General features: G+C 52.4%; 2 protein-coding genes across 8 annotated transcripts in view; both read right to left on the bottom strand.

Moving 5' to 3' along the window:
- RFFL (ring finger and FYVE like domain containing E3 ubiquitin protein ligase) overlaps positions 1–1,732 on the bottom strand; it is a 29,384-nt gene extending 27,652 nt beyond the window's left edge. The window contains exon 1 of one of the 2 annotated variants that reach the window (XM_066563273.1): positions 1,636–1,732. The gene's annotated coding sequence lies outside the window, so the exon portion shown is untranslated. The remainder of the gene's footprint in view (positions 1–1,635) is intronic. The other variant, XM_066563275.1, reaches the window with a different exon arrangement.
- Positions 1,733–4,534: 2,802 nt separating this feature from the next.
- On the bottom strand, positions 4,535–12,349 carry RAD51D (RAD51 paralog D). Of its 6 annotated transcripts, none has more exons than XM_066563425.1 (10): positions 12,270–12,349; positions 11,309–11,426; positions 10,290–10,626; positions 9,981–10,062; positions 9,749–9,883; positions 9,040–9,135; positions 8,766–8,856; positions 8,036–8,106; positions 6,707–6,874; positions 4,535–5,039 (listed from the first exon to the last, which is right to left on the bottom strand). In XM_066563425.1, the coding sequence occupies exons 1-10, from the start codon at positions 12,309–12,311 to the stop codon at positions 4,956–4,958; spliced, it is 1,224 nt and encodes a 407-aa protein (XP_066419522.1). In that variant the 5' UTR covers positions 12,312–12,349; the 3' UTR covers positions 4,535–4,955. The 6 variants fall into 6 exon arrangements, with proteins under 6 accessions (XP_066419522.1, XP_066419525.1, XP_066419524.1 ...); XM_066563428.1 differs by lacking the exon at positions 12,270–12,349 and having other exon boundaries at positions 10,290–10,408; positions 10,565–10,626; positions 11,309–11,838; XM_066563427.1 differs by lacking the exon at positions 12,270–12,349 and adding an exon at positions 11,756–11,787.
- Between the last annotated feature and the right edge of the window lie 409 nt (positions 12,350–12,758).

Raw genomic sequence — 12,758 nt, 5'->3', positions numbered from 1 at the left:
GAGTTAAGGAAATTCAGTATTTGATGGGTGGAGGTAGAAAAACCAAGGATCTGGAATTGCAGGAAATATTTAAAGCCCATCACAGCTTTCTGTTCTATTCCTCAGCTCTGGAAAAATGAGGGAACAGTGGGAAAACAAAGGATTAAAACTCTTTTTGTTTATACAATCATGACCATGCCTTAATGATGATCTGTCTCAAAATCTGAGCCTGGAAGTGTTGAAATACAACCCAGAGTGTAAACACAATAAAATGCCCAATAAAACACCACCTTAAAATGCACCCATCACCTCCCATCCTAATGATATGGAGAGCTAAAACAGCTCCTTGGAGATCCACCAAGCTCTTCACCAGCTCCACAGTGAGGTCAGAAAGGAGAGAGAAGTGCCACAGGTCCCCAAACCAACATCTGAGCTTGCATCCTGTGCTCCCCACAGAGGACAGGCTGTGTGTCAGAGAGGAGGAAGTGAGCTCAACTGAAACACACAAATAAACCCCTTCAGCCAATTAAACATTACCCTGAGCACAGCTTAATGCAAGGAGCAGAAAATTAAACCCTTCCTATCTACCTTTAATGCTTGACTGAGCACGCCCAGCTGTCCCTGCAGTGCTGGAAAACACCTGAGTTATTTCTGGAGTGCAGCTGCTTCTTTATCACAGGGTCAAACACTGAGCCTGTCCATCCTCAGCCTTTTCACCTGGGGAGACTCAGGCAGGACTCTGCTCTCACTGCAGAGCTGGCATTTATTAACCTGTAGACACCAAAATACTGCTGAGAAACCCGAGGATGAGTCAATACTTCCCCCACAGGAAACACCTTGACCTGCTTACAAGGAACAAACTGCTCAGAAGGACACTCGGGGACTTTTATGTTCTCAACTTTTGCTTTCTGCAGCAAAGGAAGGACTTGGCTCAGCTTTCACTTTGCAGCACGCCCCCAGTTTTGAGCAGAGAAGGAAATTATTTGGGTCTTTAACACCAAATTAACCTTTGGACATGCTAAAATGCAAAGAGACAATAATGTGAGCAGAGAGCTCTACAGAAGGCTGGTGCTTATCCAGAATTCCTCAGCTCGCATAGCAATTTGAGCAGAACAACCTTCTAAACCCCAGAGGCCCTGTGGGAGCAGAACTCAGAAAGGGAAGAGTTACTCATCACCACTCTTAAACACGAAAAAAGAGGCTGCACCAGAGTCCCACTCCCCCTCATTAGGGAAACCCTGCGAGGGAACCCTTTGACCCCATCACCCCAAAACAAAACCCGGGTGCTGCAGCAGCCCCGTTCCCCCTGCCCTGTGCCCTCTGTCCCCCTACACTCACCAACACCCCACTCCAGAGCCATTACAGCTCCTGGATAACCCTCAGTGACAGCTCCACGGCCTCACGGACCCCACATTTACCTGCGCCCACCCCACCCCATCCATCCTCCTCTACCCTGGCAGCCCCCATTGCCCCACACCCCCAACCCTCACACACACCCCCAAACCCTGCCAGCTTCTCCAAAACCCTCAAACCTGCCAGCCCCCTCTGCACCCCCGAACCTGCCAGCTTCCCCCCCACACCCTGTCAGCCCCCTCAGCCCCGCCGAGCCCTCACACATGGCAGCCCCCGACCCCAGCAGCGCCGCAGCCGCCTCACCTTGCCCCTGAGGAGCCGCGTCCCGGGTGGCGGCGAGGCCGGCGGGCCTGGAACGGGCGGACCCGTGCCGGTGCCTGCGCTCGGCGGCGGCGGCGCTATGGCAACTGCCCGCGGGGCACGGAGCGGCCCCAGGGCAGCCGGGCGGGGCAGCCGCGCCCCCTGGCGGACGGGAGGACTCCGCGGTCCGGGAACGGCGGGTTCGAGACCCGCCTCGGGCAGGTGGAGGAGGAGGAGGAAGAACAAAGAAGAAGAAAGAAGGAGAAGGAAGAAGTAGAAGAAAAGGAAGGAAGGAGAAAGAAAGAAAGAAAGAAAGAAAGAGAGAAAGAGAGAAAGAAAGAGAGAAAGAAAGAGAGAAAGAAAGAGAGAAAGAAAGAGAGAAAGAAAGAGAGAAAGAAAGAAAGAAAGAAAGAAAGAAAGAAAGAAAGAAAGAAAGAAAGAAAGAAAGAAAGAAAGAAAGAAAGAAAGAAAGAAGAAGGAGAAAGAAGGAGAAGGAAGAAGAAAAAGAAAGAAGAAGGAGAAAGAAGGAGAAAGGAGAAGGAAGAAGTAGAAGAAAAAGAAAGGAGAAGGAGAAAGAAAGAAGGAAGGAAAGAAGGAGGGAAAGAAAGAAGGAAAGAAAGAACACTGTGGGGTTCCTGTGTGCTGGGGGAGTCCCTTGGGTGCACACAGGAAGGGAGAATACACCGAGAGATCACAGAATCAGTCGGCATGGAAAACATCCCATAATCACCTTTTCTTCCTCCCAATGTCCAACCTGAGCCTCCCTTGGCACAGCTTGAGACTCCTGTCCTCTTATACTGAGATACAGACTCACAGAGACATGGACACACAGCCCATACACACACACACACATGCACACAATTCATGTAAACACACATTTATATGTGTATTTTATATACAAATATATATATATGTTTTTATATGTGTATTTTATATACAAATATATATTTTTATATGTATAAAAATATGTACAAAAGGACAAATAAGCCCTTAGTGCCAAAAGGCATCTCTGCTGCTCAGAGTGAGAGGTGCCCTGCCTGTCCTGGGATGGGATTCCCTGCCCTGCTCCAAGCCTTTCCAGAGGTTTTCCAGCTGTTTTGGGCATTGGGAAGAGGCAGAGAAAAATAATATCCTAAGTTATGAGTTATATATATATATAGAACTCATATATATATATAGATTATACATATATATATTTTTTTTATATTTATTATAATATATATATACTCATTATATATATATATATAATAAGTTCTGCATTACAGAGCTGCAGGAGGGCCTGTCTGAGCATGCAGGGGAAAGGCTGAATGAGGATATTTAGGTCAGAAACTCCTTTAAGCCTGATTTTACTATGCAAATTTAGGGCAAATGAGCTTGAGCAGGAAGTCAGGTTTTTCCAGATGGGATAAGAGAGTCTCTGAACTCTCCTGCTGTCCCCACACTGTGAAACAGCCAGCAGCCACAGCGACACCTCCCCTGCAGCAACACAGCCAGAAATTCAGGACACCCCTGTGTGACAGCACACCCCTGTGACCCCACAGCACACCTGGGAGCAGAAGAGCTTCCACACAAAACCCAGCCTGGCCCCAAATGTTTCCCAAAAGGGAAAAAACTCCCACAGCTGCCATTAGCTGGATGCCAAGGAGAGAAAATCCCCCCCCAGTCAGAATTATCCCAATGAAAGCTCTGAAGGAGCCCAGAGCTCACCCCATCACCTTTCCTGGCAGACTGGCACTGTCCCTGCTGAGTCACCTCCCTGTGACTCCCTGGGCAAGGCTGGAATTCCTCCTGTCATTTCTCAGGGATCACAGGGAGGATGCACACGTGGTTGGTCTCATGCTGACTCTAACGAGGGCTCAGAGCATTTTGTTCCTCTCCTCATCCTGCTGGTTAGGGGAAGGAAACATCTGGAAAGCCCTCTTGGTTCAAATATAACCCCAGAGGTTTCTATTTGGGCTCTTCCCTGCTCCACACTCCCCTACAAGAGCTTTGCTTCCCCTGCAGAACCTCAGGCAGAGAGATAAATTAGGAATTAAAATGTGTGGGCACCACCCCTTCATCCACAGCTCCAAGAGAGGAGCTGGCAAGGAATTAACTAACGAGAAATTAGCTAATAAGGTAAATTTCTGCTTGTAAGTTCCAGCCACGTCAGCACCGGTCTCCAGCAGACAGGAACACCATCCTCTTCCTCCTCACCCCAACAACCAGGCTGCAATCCCTACAGCCAAACCTCCCCTCCTGAGCCTGGAGAGCCCAGAAATGCAAATAAATACACAACTTTTAAAAGTTTTCAGTAAAAAAAAATATGTATTTAATGTGCCAAGCACAGCCTTAGAGTGCTCCAGCAGCTGTGGTGCTGTGTGATTAGTTTAATGAGCATGCCCTAATTAGTCCCAGCCCCCAAATTCTCCATCAGCTGCCTTGAAGTGCAAACCATGGCTCAGCTCACCTGCCAAGGAGGTCTTCTAAACTGAGGGCATCTGAGACATCTGGGATCAAGAGGAAACTCCACATCCAAGCCTCCCCTCTCCTCAGGAGGTTGCCAAGAGCACACAAGAGCAGCTGGAAAGCACTGGAGCAGGGCAAGATTATTTTAAACATCACCACATGCAATTGAATAGGTCCTTGAGCATCCAGCAGGGCCAGCTGGTGCCAGCCAGGACCCATCTGCCTCAGCTGAGCCAGATCAGAACCTCCATCAGTTATCAGCAAAACTTTGCACAGCCCAGCTGTGCCCCAAAAACACCAGCAGGTCCCCACAGGGCCTGGTGTTCCTCTGGGGAGAAGGGAAGATCAAGCATCTCATTAAATCCCTGCTCATCAGCAGCCCAGGCCTGCTCAACATTTTAATTAAGTTCAGAGCAGCTGTCATTAACTGAATTCCAGCTCTCAACAACCACAGCAATGTGCAACAGCTTTTTTATTTTCCTTTTATTTCTGAACCAAGCCCACTGTGGGCCCAAGGCTGATCAGAACTCCAGAGGGCAGGGAGCCATGGGGGAGCAGAACCAGGACAGGGAGTTGTGGGGTTGTGCAGGGACAAGGCAGCTGATCCCAAACACCACCTGAGCACTCTGGGGGGTGAAGAGAAGCCTGCAGCAAGGACAGGACCTGTCCTGCTGCCCTCCCAGCCCAGCCACTGCAGGCACAGAGGTCTCCAGGGAACCCCACATTCAGTTTTTCCACGGGGCAGAAGAACAAGAGATTTTTCTTGTTGGTCTTTCCCAGGCTTGCAGGACTCTCAGCCAGCTTGTAAAACCTTCAGTGCTTGCCTGCTTTGGTGCAGCTCTCTTGAACCTTGTGGCATTTGCTGCTCCAGCCCATCAGAGCCCCTGTGTGGGTGTCACCAGGCTCGGTTCCAACACGTCACCATTCCCAATGTCCAGCTCCACCTGGATCCCTGTTGGCTGCAAGGAGGAGCAGAGCAAAGCTTATCCTCACACTGCTGGACTCTTCATCACTCCATCTCCTGTCTCAGAGCCAAAAGTCCCAGTTAATCCCCCCCCAAGGATTGCCTGCTGCTGGTGCCCCTGTTTTAACTGGGTCTGCTGAATGCAGAGGTACAAATAGACAATGCAATTTAGCAAAGAAAGAACATCTTGCTCTGAGACATCCCCAGACACACCATCATTTAGCACAGCCAGGATGCATTTCACTGCCTAGAACACCACCATACCCAAATCTGTTTGGATCAAGCAGCAGAGCAGGCTCAGAGCCAGGAGCTCAGGCAGTGCTGATGTAGGAATGTGCCCCTTGTTGATGGAGTGAGCAAATTATCCTTTGTCTCCTTAAAAAGGAAAAAAGCCCAGAAGTTTCTCTCCTCAATTAGGTAAAAAGACACCTCATAGGACCTTGGGGAGTTCACCTCAAACTTAAGGATAGCCAATTGGACAAGAGGCAAAAAGCCCCACCTAAGCAATTTACTAGAAAAAGAAGAGAACAAAGGAACATATCACTTTTGTGGGTGTTTTACCAGGAGCAAGAACCTCTTGCCCCTGCTTGTGTTTTCTCTGTAAAAAGCTTTGTTATTTTGCCTTTTATTAACACTTTTCTGTTTTCAGCACTGCCAGAGAAGCCGTCCTGCTGATTTTATGCCATCTGAGGTGGCTGAGCTATCTCGGGTGTGGTACAGATCTCCAAGAGCTGATAAGACCTGGCTGGAGGAGACCCCTCTATCATGCTGCCTGTGCACAGGCAGGCCTCAAGCTGAAGTCAGCTTTGAAGGTGTCAGAGCCATTTCCACAGGACCCTGACTGCCCACACACCATCAGGAGAGTGAAACCAACACCAGGAACACAGTGACCTGGATTGGAAGTGCTGCCGTGTGCCATTCACATTCTCTGGAAAAATCCCTTCACCCAGGGTTTTTTCTCCTGGGAAGCTGAGAAGCCTCAGAGAAAAGGTAAACAATTCTTATCTCATTTGCTTCTCCTGTGTTGTGCTCACATGTGGAATGTGTTTGGAAATTGTTTACCCACAGCTGATTGTTCCATTGCATTCTGCTGGGAGTTGTTTTCACTCTTTGGCCAATCAGGGCCAAGCTGTGTCAGGACTCTGGAGAGAGTCACCAGTTTTAATTATTATCTTTTAGCCTTCTCTAAGTATCCTGTTCTTTAGTTTAGTATTCTTTAATATAATAGACTATAATAAAGTAATAAATCAGCCTTCTGATAAGATGGAGTCAGATTCATCATTCTTGCCTTTGTTGGCACATCCCCTGCAAATCCAATAGTGCCACTCATTTATCCTGCCTAGAAACTGAGCAACCAGAGCAACCAGAGGCTGCTGGCAGCAGATGCTCTGCTCTGCTCTTCTGCAACATCCAGCCAGGCTGCACAGGCTGCTGTCCCACTGCCAGGCTGGATCCTGCCCCAGCCCCACAGAGCCAGGGCCAATCCCAGACGATGGATGGATATGGATGGATGGATGGATATGGATGGATGGATATGGATGGATGGATATGGATGGATGGATATGGATGGATGGATGGATGGATGGATGGATGGATGGATGGATGGATGGATGGATGGATGGATGGATGGATGGATGGATGGATGGATGGAGGCAGCCTCACCTGCCGGGGTGACTTTGCCAGGGAAGCTGCCCGTTGTGTGCTGGATCTCTCCCAGGGACCTCCTTTGCTCTCCAGCAGCACGCGGGTGCTGGGCACGAAACTCCAGGAGCGGCCAAGGGCTGGCTTCAGTGGGCCACTGCTGCTGTCCCTTGTCACCTGGTTGGTCACCTGCAGCACAAACACGTAGGAAAGACATTTTTGTGCTGTTCTTGTGAGCCAGTGAAGGCTTCCTGAAGATAAGGAAAGCCTGGTATCTCTCTCAAGGAAGGTACCAAGGCTATCACCATAATAAGAAGAAAGAGAGAAGAAGAAAGAGAGAAAATAGAAAGATCTGGACTTTGGTTGGCTCACAGAGTGATGTGGCTCCTTTTCACCTATTGAGAGTTTTGTTTCTTTTTCATGACCAATGGGCAGTGTATGTGTTTGTTAAGCAAATGTAAATATCCTGTAAAGCTACAAAGGCAAGATGTTGCTTTAATAAATGAGCCTACACAGGGTTCTGATGGAGTCCTGGTGCTTGCCCTGTGTCACACTCCATAGTGACACAAACACACTCAGCAGTGCCTGGGACAGCAGTGCCACCCCGTGTAGTGACACACTGCAGGTCACCAGGGAATCCTGGCCAGGCTGCTTCTTCTAGGAAGATTTTTCCTTCTCCTTCAGCTCCTCTGCCACCCCCTCTGAGCACAGCCCAGGTAATTGCCCAGAGCAGTGCTCAGGGAGTTCTCTCATATCTGCAGGCTGCATCACTCCTGGTGCTGAAGTCACCACAAGGTTTAACTTGGGGCCTCCAAATGTCCTTCCACACCCTGTCCTTGTCACTTGATCAGAATGAAAGGCAGATGGGGTGTCTTGACACCTTCCAGTGCCAGGCTCAGCAGACCACCATCTTCTGGAGTGGCCTTCCCTGCTCAGACACATTAATTGTGGTCCCACCCACCTGTCTGGTGCAAGGCTAGAGCAGGGCCCTTGGCAGCTCCTCTGGGATGATGCAATGCCCTGCAGCTCCTGCAAGGTGACCAAGAGGTTAACCAGGAAGCTGGCCAGCCCCTTAAATGAATGGTGTTGTATCAAAAATAAACACAAGCAGCCTTTCAACCTGCCTGGACTTAACTCAGCCTGGCTCAACCCAGGGAACGGCTGAGGACAGCAAGAGCAGGAGGCAGCAGATCAGCCCAGGTCCTGTCCCGTGCTTGGAACAAGAGATCTGCAGGCAGCAGAGATGGCAGGGAGCAGGGCACTGGGGGGTTCAGGCCTCTGGCTCCAGAGCCTCCCCGTGGCTCCTTGCCACACACCAGCACAGGAAGGACAAAGCACAGCAACACTCACCACAACAGCAAGGCTGAACTCCCTGGCCAGGGTCTTCAGCTCCCTGGAGAGCTGCATCATGAGGGCCAGACCTGGAGCAGGACAAAGCATTTGGCAGTCAGGGATCAGCCCCCAAAGTGCACCCTGAAGCAGCTGACATCTGGATTTGCATCAGCACTGGATTCAGGGCCAGCACTTGTGTTTATGGACACCTTACTGGACCATTCCCCATCCTTTCCTATCTTAGAAGAAGGTCAAAAATCCTACAAAAGCATCAGGAGCTCCAGACAAAGCAGGCCTGGTTGATTTAGCAGGCACATGACCCATCTCTCCAGCTCACAGCTGCATTTCCTGCAGCCCACAGCTGTGAGGGGACCTCCTGTGACAGCACTGGCTGCCACCCAGCTGTGCAAGACCCTCTGGGAGGTGTTTGAGAGGGCTCCTTGGCATCCTCACTTCTGATTTATGGTCTTTTCTGGGAGAAGAGGAGCCTGGGCCTCAGAGGAGCTCTGCAAACTGTGCCATGATGTATTTCTGACGCTGCAAGAGAAGTTTTAATTTATGGGCAAAGAGTCCAGTGCCTCCCCTGGGTGGGTTTCAGACCACTGCCATGAGCATGCATGGCCACAGCCAGCTGGAGTGTTTGCTGCCAACACTGCAAGCACTCCCCTTTTATCCAGTCCCAAGGGAAAAACTGGGAACAGTCACATCCACATCTGTCCTGCCCCAGCCCCATTCCAGCACAGCTCACCCTCTGACTGCCTGCCACCCAGCAGAGGGGAAATCACAGCTGACACTGAGTCCAGCACCACCACCTTGAGAGGTCCCGTGGAGCTCAGCACCTGCAAGGAGGCACCGGGTGCAACGTGGAGTCACAAATCCAGCACTTCTGGAGGCTGTGAGCTGCACAGGGGCTCCAACAGCCCCAGGATGAGGCAGTCTGGAGTCTCCTGTCAGGCACACAAGCCCTGCTGCCCTCCCTGCAGCTCTGGGGAGGGCAGAGGGGCCCCAGGGCTCACTCCTACCTCCTGGGAGAGGCGATCCCTCAGCTCCTGCAAGGCTCTCAGCACCTCGTAGATGTTGAACACACGTTGTACCTGCACCCTCTGCAGAGCCTCCAGCTGCAGCACAAAAACAGCCTCAGTTTCCCCAGGATTTGTCCTATTCCTCCTGCCCCAGGATTTATCCTATTCCTCCTGCCCCAGGATTTGTCCTATTCCTCCTGCTCCAGGATTTATCCTATTCCTTCTGCCCCAGGATTTGTCCTATTCCTTCTGCCCCAGGATTCATCCTATTCCTCCTGCTCCAGGATTTGTCCTATTCCTCCTGCCCCAGGATTTGTCCTATTCCTCCTGCCCCAGGACTTGTCCTATTCCTCCTGCCCCAGCTGCCACCAGCTCTCTGCACTCACACCATGCCACAGACCCTTATTCTTCCACATTTGCCTCCATCCCATTAATACTACTGCCCCCATTTCACTGAGGGAAAAGCAACATGGATTGAGCTCAGGGAGCAAAGTCCTGGAAGTCCTGGAAGCCCCTCCCTTCTCCCAAGAAAAATAACAAAGAGCAGAATCTGTCCTGAGCATGGCACCCACCAGGCCATGGAAGGAAAGGTTTGGACTCAAAAAAGCCCATGAGGACAAAGGCAGAGCTGTAAAGACAAAGCATCTCTGGGGTTTCTGGCAGGCAAATGAGCAAAATGAGTTTCACAGCAAGCTCCAGGGGAACTTGCCTGCTCTTCCTCATCCTCTGTCCGGGCTTGGAGCATCTGGTACAGACGTGAGGCAGTGAAACCTCCCGTGGAGTCGAGAAACAGGACGTGCTGCTTGAGCCCCAGGGACACACTGGCTGCAATGCCCAGGCACACCTGGGGGCACAGGGACAGGGGGTCAGCCAGCCCTCACAGGTCCCTCTGTGGGACATCTTCACCCCATGTCCTCTCCCCTGTCCTCCACCCCACTCACCTGTGTTTTCCCAGTGCCTGATGCTCCCATGAGCTCCATCACTTCCCCTGTGTACAGCCCTGAGTCCAGCAGCTGGTCCAGGCTGTGGGATGGACACAAGGTGGGATTATGAACACCCCTTCAGCCAGAATGGCAGGGGCACCAGGAGGCAGCAGTCCCCAGATATTTGTCCTCAAAGTCCCCTTCCCAAATGCACACAAGTGCATGGGGATGGTTTGGAGAATGAAATTCACAGCTTGTGCTGGCAACCACAGCCTTGTGCAGCAAACCCAGCCCCAGGCAGAGCTGGTGGGTGGGAGAGGTCCCCACCTTGGGCTGCCAGTGGGCAGGATGGCAGTGGAGCTCTTGAGCTCCTCGTAGAGGTCAGCTCCGTTGGCAGGGAAGGCAGAGAACTGGGCCAGGAGCACACGTCTGACTGCAACCAGCGCCTGGGGGCAGAGGCACGTCTGGAAATGGGACTGATCAACAGCCCAACTGCTGCAGAAGGGCCCCAGACCTTCCCAGGACCAAGCCCATCGTTGTCCATGAGCCAAACAGCTCTGAGCTCCCTGGCTAAACCAGGAGTTAGGAGTAGAACCTTCTACCTTGTAAGACAGGGAACACTTTTGGGCAACATCCTCCAGGTCTGACGACACAAAGTCCACCACTGCAAATAACACAAGGGACAAGAGGTTGGAAGCCAAACATGGTCAGAACACAAACATTAGAAGACAACCAGCTTAGACAAAACCTGCACCAGCAAGCAAAGTGGCTGTGCCCTCTGGGGACTTGTGGGATTGTGCAGGGACAAGGCAGCTGATCCCGAAAAGCTGATCCTCTGTCAACACTGTGAGTGGAGGAGTTTGTCCTCTGAGATTCCCCATCACTCATCACAGAACAAATTTGTTCTTGCAAAACAGAGTAGAGAGAAAAGCTGGTAAAAATTTTCCCTGTTTTGCTCAAGAGCTGCCCAGCACCTTTTCCTTCCCTTCTTTTTCCTTCCTTTCTAAGGGCAGGAGGTGCCCAGGGTGCAGCATTCCAAGAAGTTGGGCATTTTTCAGAGGGAAGACTGTACAAACCCTCCTGAAATACCATAAAAAAGCCAGAATTTATCAATCCTCAATGAGCCTCTGCAAGGATCTCCTACCATGTCCTTACACTCTCCTGCTCCTTTGGAGAAGCCCTTACTCACAGCACCCATCCAGGAGGACCCAGAAGAAATCCAGCAAGGAGGACACAGAAAGATATTCCACCACCACCACCCTCCCAGGATGTGGGATGACACAGGTCCACCAAATGCCCGGGGGATGATGTTCCCCGAGCCGAGCCCCCGATGCCACCCCTGTTACCCGTCCTGATGCCACTGTCCCTGAGAAGCTGGATCATGTCTTCAGTGAGGCCAGGGCAGAGCCCAGCCCGCAGGACCACCATCTCCACAGGGAGGGAGGGAGGGAGAAGAGCAGAGACCTGCAGAGGAGATGGCAGAGTGGGATTCACAGAATCATTAAGGCTGGAAAAGACATCCAAGATCATCAAGTCCAACCCTCAACCCTGCACTGCCAGGCCCAACACTGAGCCACGGATGGCGCCTGCCCCGAAGCCGGGGAGAAGCCACCCAAGCTGTGTTTGGGATGGGTGGGTAATTAATTCTTTGGGGACAAACAGCCCAAAATCCTGCACGGGGGCATCGCTGCGCTGGGGATGGGGGAGCACAGCGGGCGGGGGGACTCCCTCCCAGGGCAAGGGGACCCTGCATCCCGAGCCACCTCCACCAGAGCCGCACGACGGTCACCCACCGCCCGGGCTCCCCGCAGCCCTGCCCGCTCCCTTCCTGCTTCCTGCCGCCGGCGGAAGGGCCGGGGCCGCTCCTCTTCCCCGGCCCGGCTGTCCCATCCCGCTGGGGTTTCCTTTCCCCGTTCCGGCTGTCCCATCCCACTCCGGTTCCCCATCCCCGTCCCGGCTGTCCCATCCCCGTCCCGGCTGTCCCATCCCCGTCCCGGCTGTCCCGTCCCGCTCCGGTTCCCCATCCCCGTTCCGGCTGTCCCATCCCGCTGGGGTTCCCCATCCCCGTCCCGGCTGTCCCATCCCACTCCGGTCCCCCATCCCCGTCCCGGCTGTCCCGTCCCGCTCCGGTTCCCCATCCCCGTTCCGGCTGTTCATCCCACTCCGGTTCCCCATCCCCGTTCCGGCTGTTCATCCCACTCCGGTTCCCCATCCCCGTTCCGGCTGTTCATCCCGCTCCGGTTTCCCGTCCCCAGCCGCTCGCCGGGATCAGCAGAGCGCTAAAGTCCCTTCCCACCCAAACCATACTGGATCTGTGACATTCCCAGGATTGGCTTTGTCCAGCCTCATCAGCCAGTGCTGCTCGCTGGGACATTAGGAAGCACAAAGGGCTGGGGGGCTTTGCTGCCCTGCAGGTGTTGGGAGCTGTGTGTCCCTCCCTGGCTGCCTTGGAGGCTTGAATTTCTCTTGGGAAAGCTATTTTTGGGGATATTTGTTGTTATGTTTTTCTTTCCAGCCTGAAGAGGGCTCTCGGCACTCGCTGCTGAGCCTGCCCTGCACTCTCAGCAGCAGCACCCACCGCCCTTTGATTTTGTGACTCAGTTTACCTGCAGTGCTGGCGCTTGTGACAATGGAGCCGTACTCTGGCTGACGTGAGAAAGGCAGTACTGTAGCCCACGAGCACTGATATTTCAGCCAGCTGAGCCTTGCCCAGTACCTAAAGCCATGTTGGAAGGAGTTTCTGGTGTGTTAATCCAAATGAATGCTGGAAAAGCCACTACACTGAGTCTGTCCAAG

This window comes from Molothrus aeneus, chromosome 20 (genome assembly GCF_037042795.1).
Source record: "Molothrus aeneus isolate 106 chromosome 20, BPBGC_Maene_1.0, whole genome shotgun sequence".
In the NCBI taxonomy this organism is placed as follows: domain Eukaryota; kingdom Metazoa; phylum Chordata; class Aves; order Passeriformes; family Icteridae; genus Molothrus; species Molothrus aeneus.
This window is presented reverse-complemented; position numbering and strand designations above follow the sequence as displayed.

Bases quoted from the DNA above. Each gene is read 5' to 3' on its own strand.
- RAD51D (XM_066563424.1), bottom strand. From the start codon at position 11,492: ATGATCTTGGATGTCTTTTCCAGCCTTAATGATTCTGTGAATCCCACT. The intron at 10,063-10,289 runs GTGGGGACCTCT...TCCATCCCACAG, and splicing joins CTGCCCACTGGCAGCCCAAG to CCTGGACCAGCTGCTGGACT. The intron at 9,136-9,748 runs GCAAGTTCCCCT...TTTGTGCTGCAG, and splicing joins CAGAGGATGAGGAAGAGCAG to CTGGAGGCTCTGCAGAGGGT.